This window comes from Pongo abelii, chromosome 14 (genome assembly GCF_028885655.2).
Source record: "Pongo abelii isolate AG06213 chromosome 14, NHGRI_mPonAbe1-v2.0_pri, whole genome shotgun sequence".
In the NCBI taxonomy this organism is placed as follows: domain Eukaryota; kingdom Metazoa; phylum Chordata; class Mammalia; order Primates; family Hominidae; genus Pongo; species Pongo abelii.
The window spans coordinates 35169597-35184121 of NC_071999.2; the positions used below are offsets into that span (position 1 = coordinate 35169597).

The 14525-nt window shown below is 37.6% G+C and overlaps 1 protein-coding gene across 7 annotated transcripts in view; it reads right to left on the minus strand.

Annotated features, from left to right (window-relative positions):
• The window catches only part of KATNAL1 (katanin catalytic subunit A1 like 1), a 93326-nt gene that overhangs the window by 27476 nt on the left and 51325 nt on the right, over positions 1 to 14525 (minus strand). For all 7 annotated transcript variants that reach the window (XM_002824138.5, XM_009248532.4, XM_003778182.4 and 4 more), the window contains exons 5-6: positions 7855 to 7982; positions 7357 to 7462 (exon numbers count right to left, since the gene is read on the minus strand). In XM_002824138.5, the coding sequence (XP_002824184.1) occupies positions 7357 to 7462; positions 7855 to 7982 (234 nt within the window). The remainder of the gene's footprint in view (positions 1 to 7356; positions 7463 to 7854; positions 7983 to 14525) is intronic.

Below are 14525 nucleotides of genomic sequence, written 5' to 3' on the forward strand. Positions count from 1 at the left end.
ATAGATGATATCAAACTAAAAAGCTTCTGCACAGCAAAGGGAACAACAAAGAGACACCCCCACAATGGGAGAAAATATGTGCAAAATATCCATCTGACAAGGGATTAGTAACCAGAACACATAAGCAGCTCAAGCAACTCAATAGCAAAAAGACAAATAATCCAATTTTAAAATGGGCAAAAGGTCGGAATAGACATTTCTCAAAAGAAGACATACAAATGTCCAATAGATACATGAAAAAATGCTCAACATCACTAATCATTAGAGAAATTCAAGTTAAAACCAAAATGAGATCATCTCACTCCAATTAAAATGGCTTTCATCAAAAAGATAGCTAATAATAGATGATGGTGATGATATGGAAAAAGGGGAATGCTCCTATACTGTTGGTGGGAGCCACCGTGGAAAACTGTGTGGAGGTTCCTCAAAAAACTAAAAGCAGATCTACCATATGATCCAGCAATTCCACTACTGGGAATATATCCAAAAAAAAAAAAAAAAAAAAAAAGGAAATCAATATATCGAAGAGTTATTTGCACTCCCGTGTTTAGCACAGCACTATTCACAACAGCCAAAATACAAAATCAACCTAAGTGCCCAACAATGGATGAACGGAAAAAGAAAATGTGGTATATATACAAAACGGAATACTATTCAGCCATAAAAAAGAATAAAATCGTGTCATTTATAGCAACACGGATGGAGGTGGAGGTCGTTATGTTAAGTGAAATACACCAAGCACAAAAAGACACATATCACATGTTTTCATTCATTTGTGGGAGCTAAAAAAAGGATCTCATGAAGAGAATAGACTGGTGGTTACCAGAGGCTGGGAAGGGTAGGGGTCAACGGAGAATTAAGAGAGACTGATCAATGAGTACAGCTTGATAGATCAGTAGAGTGACCATAGTTTACAACAGTCTACTGTATATTTCAAAATAACTAGAAGAGAATAATTTGAATGTTCTTAGCATGAAGACAAATGTTAAAGGTAGTAGATATCCCATTTATACTGATTGGATCTTTACAAATTATGTGAATGTATTAAATTATCACATGAACCCCAAAAGTATGTACATCTATTATGTATCAATTCAAAAACACAAAAAATGTTTAAAAAACAGATAAAATTGAGACCAAAAAAATTCCTTCACTTGACTCTACAAATCCTCTAGCTACTCTCCACCTCTCCTTCCTCTCACAGCCAACCTTCAATGGTTTATGCTATTTCTTCTTCATAAGCTACAACATGACTTTAGTCTTCACCAATTCACTAAAAATACATCATTTACTAACCTAATGGTCACTCTTCAATCGCACCTCCTTGACTTCTCTCTGACCTTTGATGCTGCTGATACATGGTATTCATTCCCCTCTTCTTGAAACCCTGACACTGCTCTTTTCCTGACACTTCTGCTCTCTGGCTATGTTCACTGCCTCAGATCTCCTCTTTCCTCTGCCCTTTATATTTCCAAAGCAATTCTAAACCTTTCCCTTTACAAAACTCCTGAACAAACTCATCCATACCCAGATCATCAACCACCCTTTATATCTCACAATTTTACACTCACACCCTATCTGAAGCTCCAGGCCTCTATTTTGAATTAGCTGCTGAGTATTTACTGAAACACATTTTGTTTCTATTTAAGCCTGTTCCTTTCTCTATTTCCAATATCAGTTCCCTGTACCCTGTATAATAAAGAATTTAGCTGGCCTTTGTCTCCGGTCCCTGGAAAATAGCCTCTAAATCCTTGGAATTACCCTAGTGACAGGATTATTTTTGTTATCACAATAGGCCCTGAAATTTTATGCTAATGAGGTGACTCATGGTGGCCCCCTATATAGTTTATGCCAACAAGACTACTCAGGATGGGGGATGATCATGCCAGGAAAACCAACCATGTGATTAGAGAGCTGGGGCTTTGAGCCATGTGGTATCAACTCAACCTTTGGGAAGAGGAAGAGAATAAGAGATTAAGAACCACGGGCAATCATTCAATTGATCACATGAGCTTCCCTAATTGGCAATATTCTGCTATTTCTCTCAGTCCATTTGTGTTGCTACAAAGAAATACCTGAGGCTGGGTAATTTTAAAGAAAAAAAGGTTTATTTGGCTCACAGTTCTGCGGGCTGTACAGGAAGCATGGTGCCTGCACCCATTCAGCTTCTAGTGATGGCCTCATGCTGCTTCCATTTAGAGTAAGGTGAAAGGGAGCCAGCAGCATGCAGAACTCACATGGCAAGAACAGAAACAAGAGAAAGGGGAAACAGCCAGTTCTCATGAGAATGAACAGAGTGAGAACTTGCTCATTACCATGAGGTTGGCACCAAGCCGTTCATGAGGGATCTGCCCCCATGGCCCAAACTCCTCCCATCAGGCATCACCTCCCAACACTACCACATCAAGAATCAAATTTCAACATGAGATTTGGTGGGACAAATATCCAAACTATAACAGTACTATCGCATGTCCATGTGATGCAACAATCTCCATATTGTCACACATCCAGGAGAGCAAAGCATCCTGACTCCAGGAAGAGAGGGCGAAAGAAGCGTCACCTTCAGCATCCTTCTAGACCTCACCCCATAAGTTTCTCCTTTTGGCTGATTCCGATTTATATCCTTTGGCTATAATAATACTGTCATCATAAGTACAGCTGCTCCCTGAACGACTCAGGGGTTGGGGCACCAATCCCCCACACTGTCAAAAATCTGCATATAACGTTTGATTCCCAAAAAAAGAAAATCAATGAATAGCCTATTATTGATTTGAAGCCTTGCTGATAACAAAAATTGTAAACACATATTTTGTATATGTATTGTATATGGTATTCTTACAATAAAGCTAGAAAAAAGAAAACATTATTAAGAAAATTATGAGAAAATATATTTATTATTCATTAAATGGAAGTGTATCACCTTAAAGGTCTTCACCTTGGATAGGCTAAGGAGGAGGAGGAAAAGGAGGGGTTGTCTTGTTGTGTCTGGGGCAGCAGAGGCAGAAGAAAAGCCATGTGTCAGGGGACACACAATGTTCATGTCTATGTTGTCCTGGGCTTGACTGTAAGGCTTCCCTAAGTTCTGTGAGTCATTCTAGAGAATTATCAAACCCAAGAGGGTAGTGGGAACTCCTGAATTTGTAGCCAGCTGGTCCTAAGAGTGACCTGGGGACCCCCAAGTTTGCAGCTAGTGTCTGAAGTGAGGGCGGTCTTGTGGAAAACTGTGCTCTCAACCTGTGAAGTTTGGCCCAACTCTGGGTAGGTGATGTCAGAAGTCATTCAATTCAAGCCTGGAATCTGGGAGTTATACAACTTGTCTCTCTCTCACATCCCTGTAAACAATCAGTCACTGATACCTCCTAAACATCTCTCACAAATCCATTCATTTTTCACTAACCAAAAAGCCCATGCCTTTCTGCAGGCATTTGTCCTCATTGTTTGGCTAGATTATTTCAACAACTTCCTGATGAGATTACTTTTTCATATCCATCTATGTCCATCCCCAACCTGTCCTCCATACTGCTACAGAAGAGAGATCTTCCTACACTTGCAAATCATCCTTCTACTAAAAACTCTTCAATGGCTCACTGACATCTTTAGCATGGCATGCAGGGCTCTTTGTGAGAAGCAGGTCACACCAACCGTTCCAGCAGTGTCTTTTATTACTATGTCCCATATAAACACTCTATACTTCCAGCCACACTGAACTACACAAGATTCCTCACATATACTATGTTCTCTTACACTTTTCATGTGTTTGTACATGATATCCACTCTGCCTTAGAGCCTTTCTTCATCACATCTGCCTGTTTAACTTCTATTCATCTTTCAAGACTCAGCTCAGGCTCACCTGCTCTGGGAGGCCATCCCTGATATTATTCTCCACAGCAGACTAAGTCCCTCTTCCTCTCTCCTGCCATAGCAGTGTGTTCATTACTCTATCAGACACTAGACACACTGTCCTCAACAAACACTGCACTTACCACATGGCCTCCATTAAATACATGCTTAATCACCCAAAGACCATGAGCTTCTTGGGGGCTATTATTCACTCATTTTGGTATCCTCTGCACTTAGCCTATCACGTGACACAAGGTAAATACTCAATAAATATGTATTTACCCAGTGTAAATTTATCCAATGCTTACTAAGTACTAGGCCCTGAGGAAAAAAAGTCGAATCTGTCAGGAATCACACATAAATCCTCAAGAGACTTTTAATCTATTAGAAAATATGGATAAATTATGGTGCAGTCTGAGAAGTGCTAAGATAGGCTGGATGATAAATGGATAGATGAATACAGTCTCAATGTAAGAGTGATTCAAGCATATGTTTATATACTTCAACACTGAAAATACAGTAGTCTATTTCTTGGGCATCTCCTTATTTTCTAAGTACAATTTTAAATGTTGCCTTTATAAAAATCATATAATCTGATCTTAAAACTTGTAAAGAAGGACCTCAATATTATTCTGTTCGAGAAAAGTTCATCCCAGAGATACGTATTTTTGAAAAGGCACTTAATATCTCCATCTTTTACCGCTCTCACAAGCTTCAGCCCTGTATTTCTAACTTGGTGCATTTCCACATTAATATTATACCAAAATTTAAAACTCAAAAATAATTCCTTATCTCTTTCCCCAGAAGCACCCCCTGCTCCTACTGAACTTTCAACATCAAGAACAATAAACCAGTGTCTTTCTCCCTTCCTGAGCTCCACATTTATGTTATCATCACTATTTTGCCATAGGCAAAACCCAATTATCTTTGCCCCTGCCTTCTTGACATATATATTACATCCAAAAGGTTACCAGCTTCCTTCATTAAATATCACTAGCATCTGTCCTTCCATTCCTGATTCATAATCACCATCCCAATTCAGGTTCTTTGAATTTTAAGCCTAAACTACTGCCAATCACTTCTGAACATGCTCTTTGCCTCCCGTCTTTCTGTGCTCATGGCAACCAGATTGTTTTTCCCAACTCACTAATTTAACTATGCTACCTACCTGCTCAAAGAGGTCTCCCAAACACCTACAGAAAAAGAATCGAACTCCTGGGAAATACAATCTGGCCTCAACCTACCTTCCCATTTGAATCTTCCACTAATTTATTTTTTCAACATTTACATAGTTCTAAGGCCTCATTAATTCATTTTAACCTCACTATATCCTATGAGATAACCATTATTATTCCCATTTTATAGATAAGGAAACCGAGTCATGGAGAAGTTTCATAACTTGCTCAAGATCACAGAATAAGTGGAAACGGCTATAATTCGCATGCACCCAGTCTGGATCCAGGATCTGTGCCCCTTACCAATATTCTATGCTGCCTTCCTTACAAAACTTCAATGCATCTATTTCCCAAAAACACTTACACTTTCTCACTATATTCCACTGCTCACGTCATTCATCCCCCTCTAAGTTCCTACATCTCCAAAATGTCTCCTCCAACATAGTGAAATCCTCACAACCCTACAAATTGTAGCTTGAATCCCACATCCTCAAGCATAAAGCCTTCTTTAATCATGTCATGTTTGTGCTTTGCTGAGCTTTCCAAGCACATATGGACTGTACCACCCATTAGGCTCTGCTAGTGCCTAACACTGAAAGCTATATGTAACTGCCCAACTCTCCATTTAGGATGTCTCACAGCTCAGGGACTATGTCTTGAAAAACAAGGAACCTTGTTTATAACAGGGCTAAATAAGTGCCTGATGGATAAAGGAATGGTATCACACAATGCAGGAGAAAGTGTGCTGCGGAAAGGCATACATAAACACAAGAAGCTGAGACACACTGAATTTTAAATTTTCTAAAGGTCTATTATGGTTGTCACAACCTATTTGGACTTCAATTCTCTAGTATGTCAAATAGTGGGGATTTGAGATGATCTCAAAGACTCATTCCAGTTCTGAAATTCTGGAAATTACATTTTGAGACCAATTTTATAAGCTTGAAAACTTTCTGAAGTCTCCTTATTTTCACGTATTCTTTAAAATACATTTATCAGGCCTGAAACAGTGGTTCATGCTTGTAATCCCAGCACTTTGGGAGGCCAAGGTGGGAGGTTCACTTGAGGCCAGGAGTTCAAGACCAGCCTGGCCAACATGGCAAAACCCAGCCTCTACCAAAAATACAAAAATTAGCTGGGCATGGTGGCATGCACCTGTAATTGCAGCTACTCAGGAGGCTGAGGCACAAGAATCACTTGAACCCAGGAGGCAGAGGTTGCAGTGAGCCAAGATCATGCCACTGCACACCAGCCTGGGCAACAGAGTGAGACTCAGTCTCAAAAAATAAATAAAATACATTTATTGTCCCATTTTAGTAAATAATCTACTCTCACAAATCTCTAAAAAATTCAAACATAACCTTTTAAAAAAGAATAATAGTTCTATTCAAGAATTTTATTCTACTGTTGCAGAAAAAAATTACTTGGTCAGGAAAAAGACTCTTTAGAAAGATATCTTTACATTTATTTTCTTAATCCAGTTTGCCAATAAATACTACAAAAGCACAGCAAGGACAAAATAAATTGATAAAGTCAGATATTTTGTAATGACATAAGAAGTGATTTTTTTTTTTTTTTTTTTTGAGATGGAGTCTCGCTCTGTTGCCAGGCTAGAGTGCAGTTGCCCGATCTTGGCTCACTGCAAACTCCAACTCACAGGTCAAGCAATTCTCCTGCCTCAGCCTCCCGAGTAGCTGGGATTACAGGCATGAACCACCACGCCCAGCTGATTTTTGTATTTTTAGTAGAGATGAGGTTTCACCATGTTGGGCAGGAAGGTCTCGATCTCCTGGCCTCGTGATCCACCCTCCTCAGCCTCCCAAAGTGCTGGGATTACAGGCGTGAGCCATGGTACCCAGCCAAGAAGTAGTTTTTTAAAACATAGCTAAAGACATCTTTTTAGAAAAAACATTTGTTTTCAAGTCAGTGACAAGTAAAACAAAATAATTAACCATCAGTGAGAAATATTCCAACTTTTGAAAAATAACTGTTTGATCACACCTTTCTTCTATAAGACCATACATTATTTCTGATTAATCTGCTTAACTTTTTATTTACAGAACCATACATCTAGAAAATTCTTAAAACTAATCTCTAGCTCAGCATCCCTGAGTGAAGTGACCTAAAGACTATATAGTTTCAACACTCCAAGCCCATCTCTCCTGCTATGCAGATGTAACACATCACAACTACAAATTCAAATCCAGGTGTTTTGGGTGTACATAAACTTCTCCCAACCTTTTCAAAATGGGTTAAATGCATCAAAAACTACAGCAATACTGCCTTTCATTCCAATGCCAAGTAGCATTCTTATACCAAAACCAATTTAATAAATTCTCACCTTCCATGGCCTTCTAATCCCTTTGAAAAAGTCAGGCATCCACATTGGAAGAACAACGGCTTCCCTTAGTAACTTCTTAGCTTCTTCCAGATCTGCTATGTCATCCCTTTGAAAGAACAGCAAAGTTTCATAATGTTTACTCAGGGATCTTTGATTTACGGTCGAAACTAATTCTTTTATTTTTTTTTACTTATGAAATTATTCTCATATTAAGAACATTATTCTAATTCTTACTGCATAAAAAGATCAGTGAAAACATTAGTTATTAATGAGGACATGTCATTGAATTAACAACTTTTGTCAGTTATATATCAACTTCAAATTAACATGTAAAATGTCCTTGGTTACATTCAACAGAACTGTCCCGTCAATTCTATACTTTCATATTATAGATGTGGTCGTAATCAGATTAATGAATAACAAGAGAAAACTCACACCAAGACAACCTATAACTTGTGTTCTCCTCTACTTTAATTCAATAATTTGAAAGACTCTAACCAATGAATGCTAGGATTCCTGGATACAATGTCTCTTTCAAGGGCTTCCACCAGATCCTTATCATAACCAGCACCATCAAATTTTGGCATTTCACCATCACTTGCACCATCTTGCATATTCTTCCTTCCCTGGGGATAGGTATAAAAAAAAGTACTAGTCAATAATGGATAATTTAGTTAACATCATTACGCTTTGAAAACATTATAATGCCATCACTTTCTAAATAATTTTTATTATTTTAAGGTAGTATTTCTGATTACTCAAATGCCATTCTCCTCTATTTAATTCATCAGAAATACATGAACTGGTCAGCTTTATTAAAAACTTCAAATCTACATTCCTGCAGGGACAGTTGCAGGTAAGACTAAACTGATCCTTGCTAGATCCCAAAAGACTGGGAAAGCCTATCTTTGAACTGGTAGATGCAGAGGATTTCCACCACTACTAGAAAACATTTTGAATATTAATGTGGGAGGATCTTTTTAAATAGTATTAAGACCATTAAAGCAATATGCTTTACCCCAAATTTTTCATTTAATAATATAGTTGTTTTAAAAGAAATTTTATGCTATGGTTTCTATGGGGTTCTGCCAAGATTTACACAGCTTTGAAGAGCTTTAAATGAAATTCACGTATTTGCCAGAGACAGTCCAACTATGGAAATACTTCAGCAAGCACAGCCAAGTGCCTCCCCAGAGCTTTAGCCCCAGTTGCTGCCTAGAGTAAAAACGAAAAAAGAAAATGGTCAAAATGAGTCCATCTCCTAAACTTCAACCTGAAGAGACAAGAGAACAAGACAAACTTCTCCAATCCCACTTCTGAAATAGTCAAAAGGCTCAATCATAAGTGCTGGAGGAAACTAAATGGCTCCCTTGGACAGATGCTCTGGTTCCTTTAAGCCGCTAGGTAAGTGACCAAACAGTATTCTGGTACTTCACCCAAAAAAATAAATTATTTCTGGGCAGTATGGCAGTAGCATTAAATTTATTAGTAAATTTTCAGGAAGATTCTTGCATTCCAGATGACAGATATCAATACTGACAATATTAAAAGGAGTAAATTTTTGGCACCTACACAACAAACATAACATCAACAAACTTAAGCTTAGGCTAGAGTCGCATTTTATAGTACAGAATAGGCCAGGGCTACCAAGTCATATTCAAACAAATCACTAGGAACATTCTATAATCATTTAAAAACTATTCTAGAAATGTATCAATGAAAGAATACAACAGAAACTGACACATCTGGAGCTTGAGCCTTCATATGGCACTGTAATTTATACTTACCAAGTTAAAATTAAAATTTCATTTTAATATGAATGTCCAAGTGGCTGGAAAGAACTTAATAAACACTACCTCAGAAGAAAGAAAAAGCTGCATGCCTATCTGAAAGTAATAGGAGTATCATAGGATTTTAAAAACAGTAAATATTTGGGCATCTTCTATGTGCAACACATGTTATTGTGCATTAGGTTTTAGAGCAGTGAATGAAAATACATTATCTGCCCTCATCAAGCATCTAGTCTAGTGGGGGAAACAAGTAACAAGTAAATAAAGTAAAAACACACATAAACTGTGAAGTGCTATGAAAAAACCTGAGTAGCCAGTATAGATAAAAGGTACTGCGCAGAAGAAAGAGGTTGAAGATATAGGCAGAGGTGAGTTTGGATTTCTTCTGGCTCCTATAGAGGACAGGGTAGAGGAGGAGAATCAAAGAAGTAAAAGCCTCTCACTACGCAGAACAGGAAGTGTGTGTATAGGCCAGTTAAATGACCTGCCCGAGAACCCAAAGTTTCTCAGTGGTACACATGAGACTTGAATACCGATCAAGGACTACAAAAAAAGATTCTGGAAACATTTTCAAATCAAAATGGTGAGGTTATAAAAAACAGACTTAGGAAAACTAAAATTAATTTGGTTATACCAGGAAATCAGTAAAACGGGTGACAGTTATTCTTCATAACAAATGCTTAAATTAGAATATAGACATCAAATATAAACAGCTAGATTAAATGCAATACCTAAAGGAAATTATTAGTTAAAAGAAATAAAGCTAACCTCTCCCAAGATATTATTAAGTGTACATAAATAATACTAACTGCAATGTCACTGAAATGATCTTAGAATTCTTTCCTCAGATTTTCACATGAGTTGACTAAGGTCAACATTAGCAAGAATTTGATTTTTAGCATGAAGGATGATATACTTTTTTTCTCATGAAAGCAAAATATTTTAGCTTCTTTTTACTAATATCAAAATTTCCCATATCAAGAAAGCTTTGTTACTCATCTTTTATTAGTGTTGGATAACCTTCTATTTGAGGAAAATTAGGCTCAAAGTGACTAACCAAATATTACAGAGTCAATTAATGATATAGTTTGCCCTAAAATGCAAATGTTTCTTATATTTTACTATGCAACCTCTCACAATGGCAGATTAAGTGAAACATGATCAGTTACTAGTTCTGGGTCTTGCATTTTAAGAGAAATACTGATAAATTACACCCAGGGAAGGATAATCAAGATGATAAAGGGTTCAAAACCCATGTCATATGGAGGAAGACCAAGGAAACTAGAGACATTTAAGCTGAAGAAGTAAATTCTAATGGGGCAATACAACCAACAGGCCTACTAGGTATTAAGCCAAAAAAAAAAAAAAAAAAAAGGAAGGGCCAGTAACAAAAGAGAGAGATTTCAGATCAGCAAAAGAAAGAATTTTCTAACAATAGATTCTGTCCAACAGACGAATCAACTCATTAGGTAGTAAGCTACCACGCATCGGAAATTACTGGCCAATTAGTAATAAAAATCACTGGGTCATAGTCACAGGGATGTCTAAGCTGAATTATAGCTGATCTTTTTCCTGTAAAGCTACTGCCTCTCACTTGCCTAATTTATTCATCTGTTGCCTGATTTCAATGGCCCAAAGAAAGTGCAAAATTTCTTGGAAATCTCATTATTCTTCTTTTTCTTTTTTTTATTATACTTTAAGTTCTAGGATACATGTGCAGAACGTGCAGGTTTGTTACATAGGTATACACGTCCCACGGTTGTTTGCTGCACCCATCAACCCATCATCTACATTAGGTATTTCTCCTCATGGTATCCTTCCCCTAGTCCCCCACCCCCCAACAGGCCCCGGCATGTGATGTTCCCCTCCCTGTGTCCATGTGTTCTCATTGTTCAACTCCCACTTATGAGTGAGAATATGTGGTGTTTGGTTTTCTGTTCCTGTGTTAGTTCGCTGAGAACGATGGTTTCCAGCTTCATCCATGTCCCTGCAAAGGACATGAACTCATTCTTTTTTATGGCTGCATAGTATTCCATGGTATATGTGCCACATTTTCTTTATCCAGTCTACCATTGACGGGCATTTGGGTTGGTTCCAAGTCTTTGCTATTGTGAATAGTGCTGCAATAAACATACGTGCGCATGTGTCTTTACAGAATGATTTATAATCCTTTGGGTATATACCCAGTAATGGGATTGCTGGATCAAATGGTATTTCTGGTTCTAGATCCTTGAGGAACCGCCACACTGTCTTCCACAATGGTTGAACTAATTTACACTCCCACCAACAGTGTAAAAGCGTTCCTATTTCTCCATATCCTTTCCAGCAAACCCTTCAAAAAATCAATGAATCAAGGAGCTGGTTTTTTGAAAAGACTAGCAAAACAGATAGACCGCTAGCCAGACTAATAAAGAAGAAAAGACAGAAGAATCAAATAGACATAATAAAAAATGATAAAACAGATATCACCACTGATTCCACAGAAATACAAACTACCATCAGAGAATACTATAAACACCTCTATGCAAATAAACTAGAAAATCTAGAAGAAATGGATAAATTCCTGGGCACATACATCCTCCCAACACTAAACCAGGAAGAAGTCGAATCCCTGAATAGACCAATAACAAGTTCTGAAATTGAGACAGTAATTAATAGCCTACCAACGAAAAAAAGCCCAGGACCAGACGGATTCACAGCCAAATTCTACCAGAGGTACAAAGAGGAGCTGGTATAATTCCTTCTGAAACTATTCCAAACAATTAAAATAAAAAAAGGGACTCCTCCCTAGCTCATTTTATGAGGCCAGCATCTTCCTGATACCAAAACCTGGCAGAGTCACAACAAAAAAAGATAATTTCAGGCCAATATCCCTGATGAACATCAAAGCAAAAATTCTCAATAAAATACTGGCAAACCGAATCCAGCAGCACATCAAAAAGCTTATCCACCACGATCAAGTCGGCTTCATCCCTGGGATGCAAGGCTGGTTCAATATACGCAAATCAAAAACATAATCCATCACATAAACAGAATCAATGACAAAAACCATGTGATTATCTCAATACATGCAGAAATGGCCTTCGATAAAATTCAACACCCCTTCATGCTAAAAACTCCCAATAAACTAGGTATCAATGGAACATATCTCAAAATAATAAGAGCTATTCATGACAAACCCACAGCCAATATCACACTGAATGGGCAAAAGCTGGAAGCATTCCCTTTGAATACTGGCACAAGACAAGGAGGCCCTCTCTCACCGCTCCTATTCAACACAGTAGTGGAAGTTCTTGCCAGGGCAATCAGGAAAGAGAAAGAAATAAAGGGGATTCAAACAGGAAGAGAGAAAGTCAAATTGTCTCTGTTTGCAGATGACACGACTGTATATTTAGAAAACCCTATCATCTCAGCCCAAAATCTCCTTAAGCTGATAAGCAACTTCAGCAAAGTCTCAGGATACAAAAATCAACGTGCAAAAATCACAAGCATTCCTATACAACAATAATAGAGAGCCAAATCATGAGTGAACTCCCATTCACAACTGCTACAAAGAGAATAAAATAACTAGGAATACAACTTACGAGGGATGTGTAGGACCTCTTCAAGAAGAACTACAAGCCACTGCTCAAGGATATAAGAGAGGACACAAACTAATGGAAAAACATTCCATGCTCATGGATAGAAGAATCAATATCATGAAAATGGCCATTACTGCCCAACGTAATCTACAGATCCAATGCTATCCCCATCAAGCTACCATTGACTTTCTTCACAGAATTAGAAAAAAACTACTTTAAACTTCATATGGAACCAAAAAGAGCCCATATAGCCAAGACAATCCTAAGCAAAAAGAACAAAGCTGGAGGCATCATGCTACCTGACTTCAAACTATACTACAAGGCTACAGTAACCAAAACAGCATGGTACTGGTACCGAAACAGATATATACACCAATGGAACAGAACAGAGGCCTCAGAAATAATGCCACACATCTACAACCATCCGAACTTTGACAAACCTGACAAAAACAAGCAATGGGGAAAGGATTCCCTATTTAATAAATGGTGTTGGGAAAATTGGCTAGCCATATGCAGAAAACTGAAACTGGACCCCTTCCTTACACCTTATACAAAAATTAACTCAAGATGGATTAAAGACTTAAACGTAACACCTAAAACCATAAAAACCCTAGAAGAAAACCTAGGCAATAACATTCAGGACATAGGCATGGGTAAAGACTTCATGACTAAACACCAAAGCAATGGCAAGAAAAGCCGAAATTGACAAATGGGATCTAATTAAACTAAAGAGCTTCTGCACAGCAAAAGAAACTATCATCAGAGCGAACAGGCAACCTACAGAATGGGAGAAAATTTTTGCAATCTATCCATCTGACAAAGGGCTATATCCACAATCCACAAGGAACTTAAATTTACAAGAAAAAAAAAAAAAACAAATAACCCCATCAAAAAGTGGGCAAAGGATATGAACAGACACTTCTCAAAAGAAGATATTTATGTGGCCAACAAACATATGAAAAAAGCTCATCATCACTGGTCATTAGAGAAATGCAAATCAAAACCACAATCAGATACCATCTCACACCAATTAGAATGGCAATTATTTCTTTTTTTAAAAAGTGATTTTGTATTCTATTTCATATCTTTGTTAGTCCCCCACTTTCATGTTACAATGATAACTAAAACTCATATACTGCCTACTCAATGTGCCACGTATTGTTCTAAGCACTGGATATATATTAACTCTTATTAATCCTAAAAGTCCTAGGAGGTAGGTACTCTTACTATTTCCACCTCATAGATGAGAAAACCAAGGGACAGAGAGGGTAAGTAAATTGCCCAAGGACACGCAGCTAGATCTTAGGGAATACAGCTCCAGAATCAGTGCTTTCAACCACTTTGTACCCCAGCATACTGCTGCACACCCCTGGGCTACTCTTACCCCAGTGTGAGAAACAACAGAGGAAAAGTTAGACAAGTTTTCTAAATTGCATCCCACTCTTAAGACTTTATTTTACAAAGTAAAATAAGTTAATAAATGCAAACAGTGCTTACTAATTTCAGTATCATGCTCTGCATTTGAGTGTTAATACATTTAAATTGAAATTATGAATCCATATCATTCTGCACACCTATCAATATATATGTTCTTTCAACAATATTTGCCAGTACTATGTGCCAAGCATTATTCTAAGCACTGCGGATATCGCAGTGAACCAAACAGAAACCCCTGCCCTCATGAGGCATATATTCAAGTTAGGAGGCCCAATATATTAATAAGTAAAATATATAGTAAAACAGAGACAGAACAGCAAGTTCAAATTTGTCACAATCAGCATATACTTCACAAATCTGA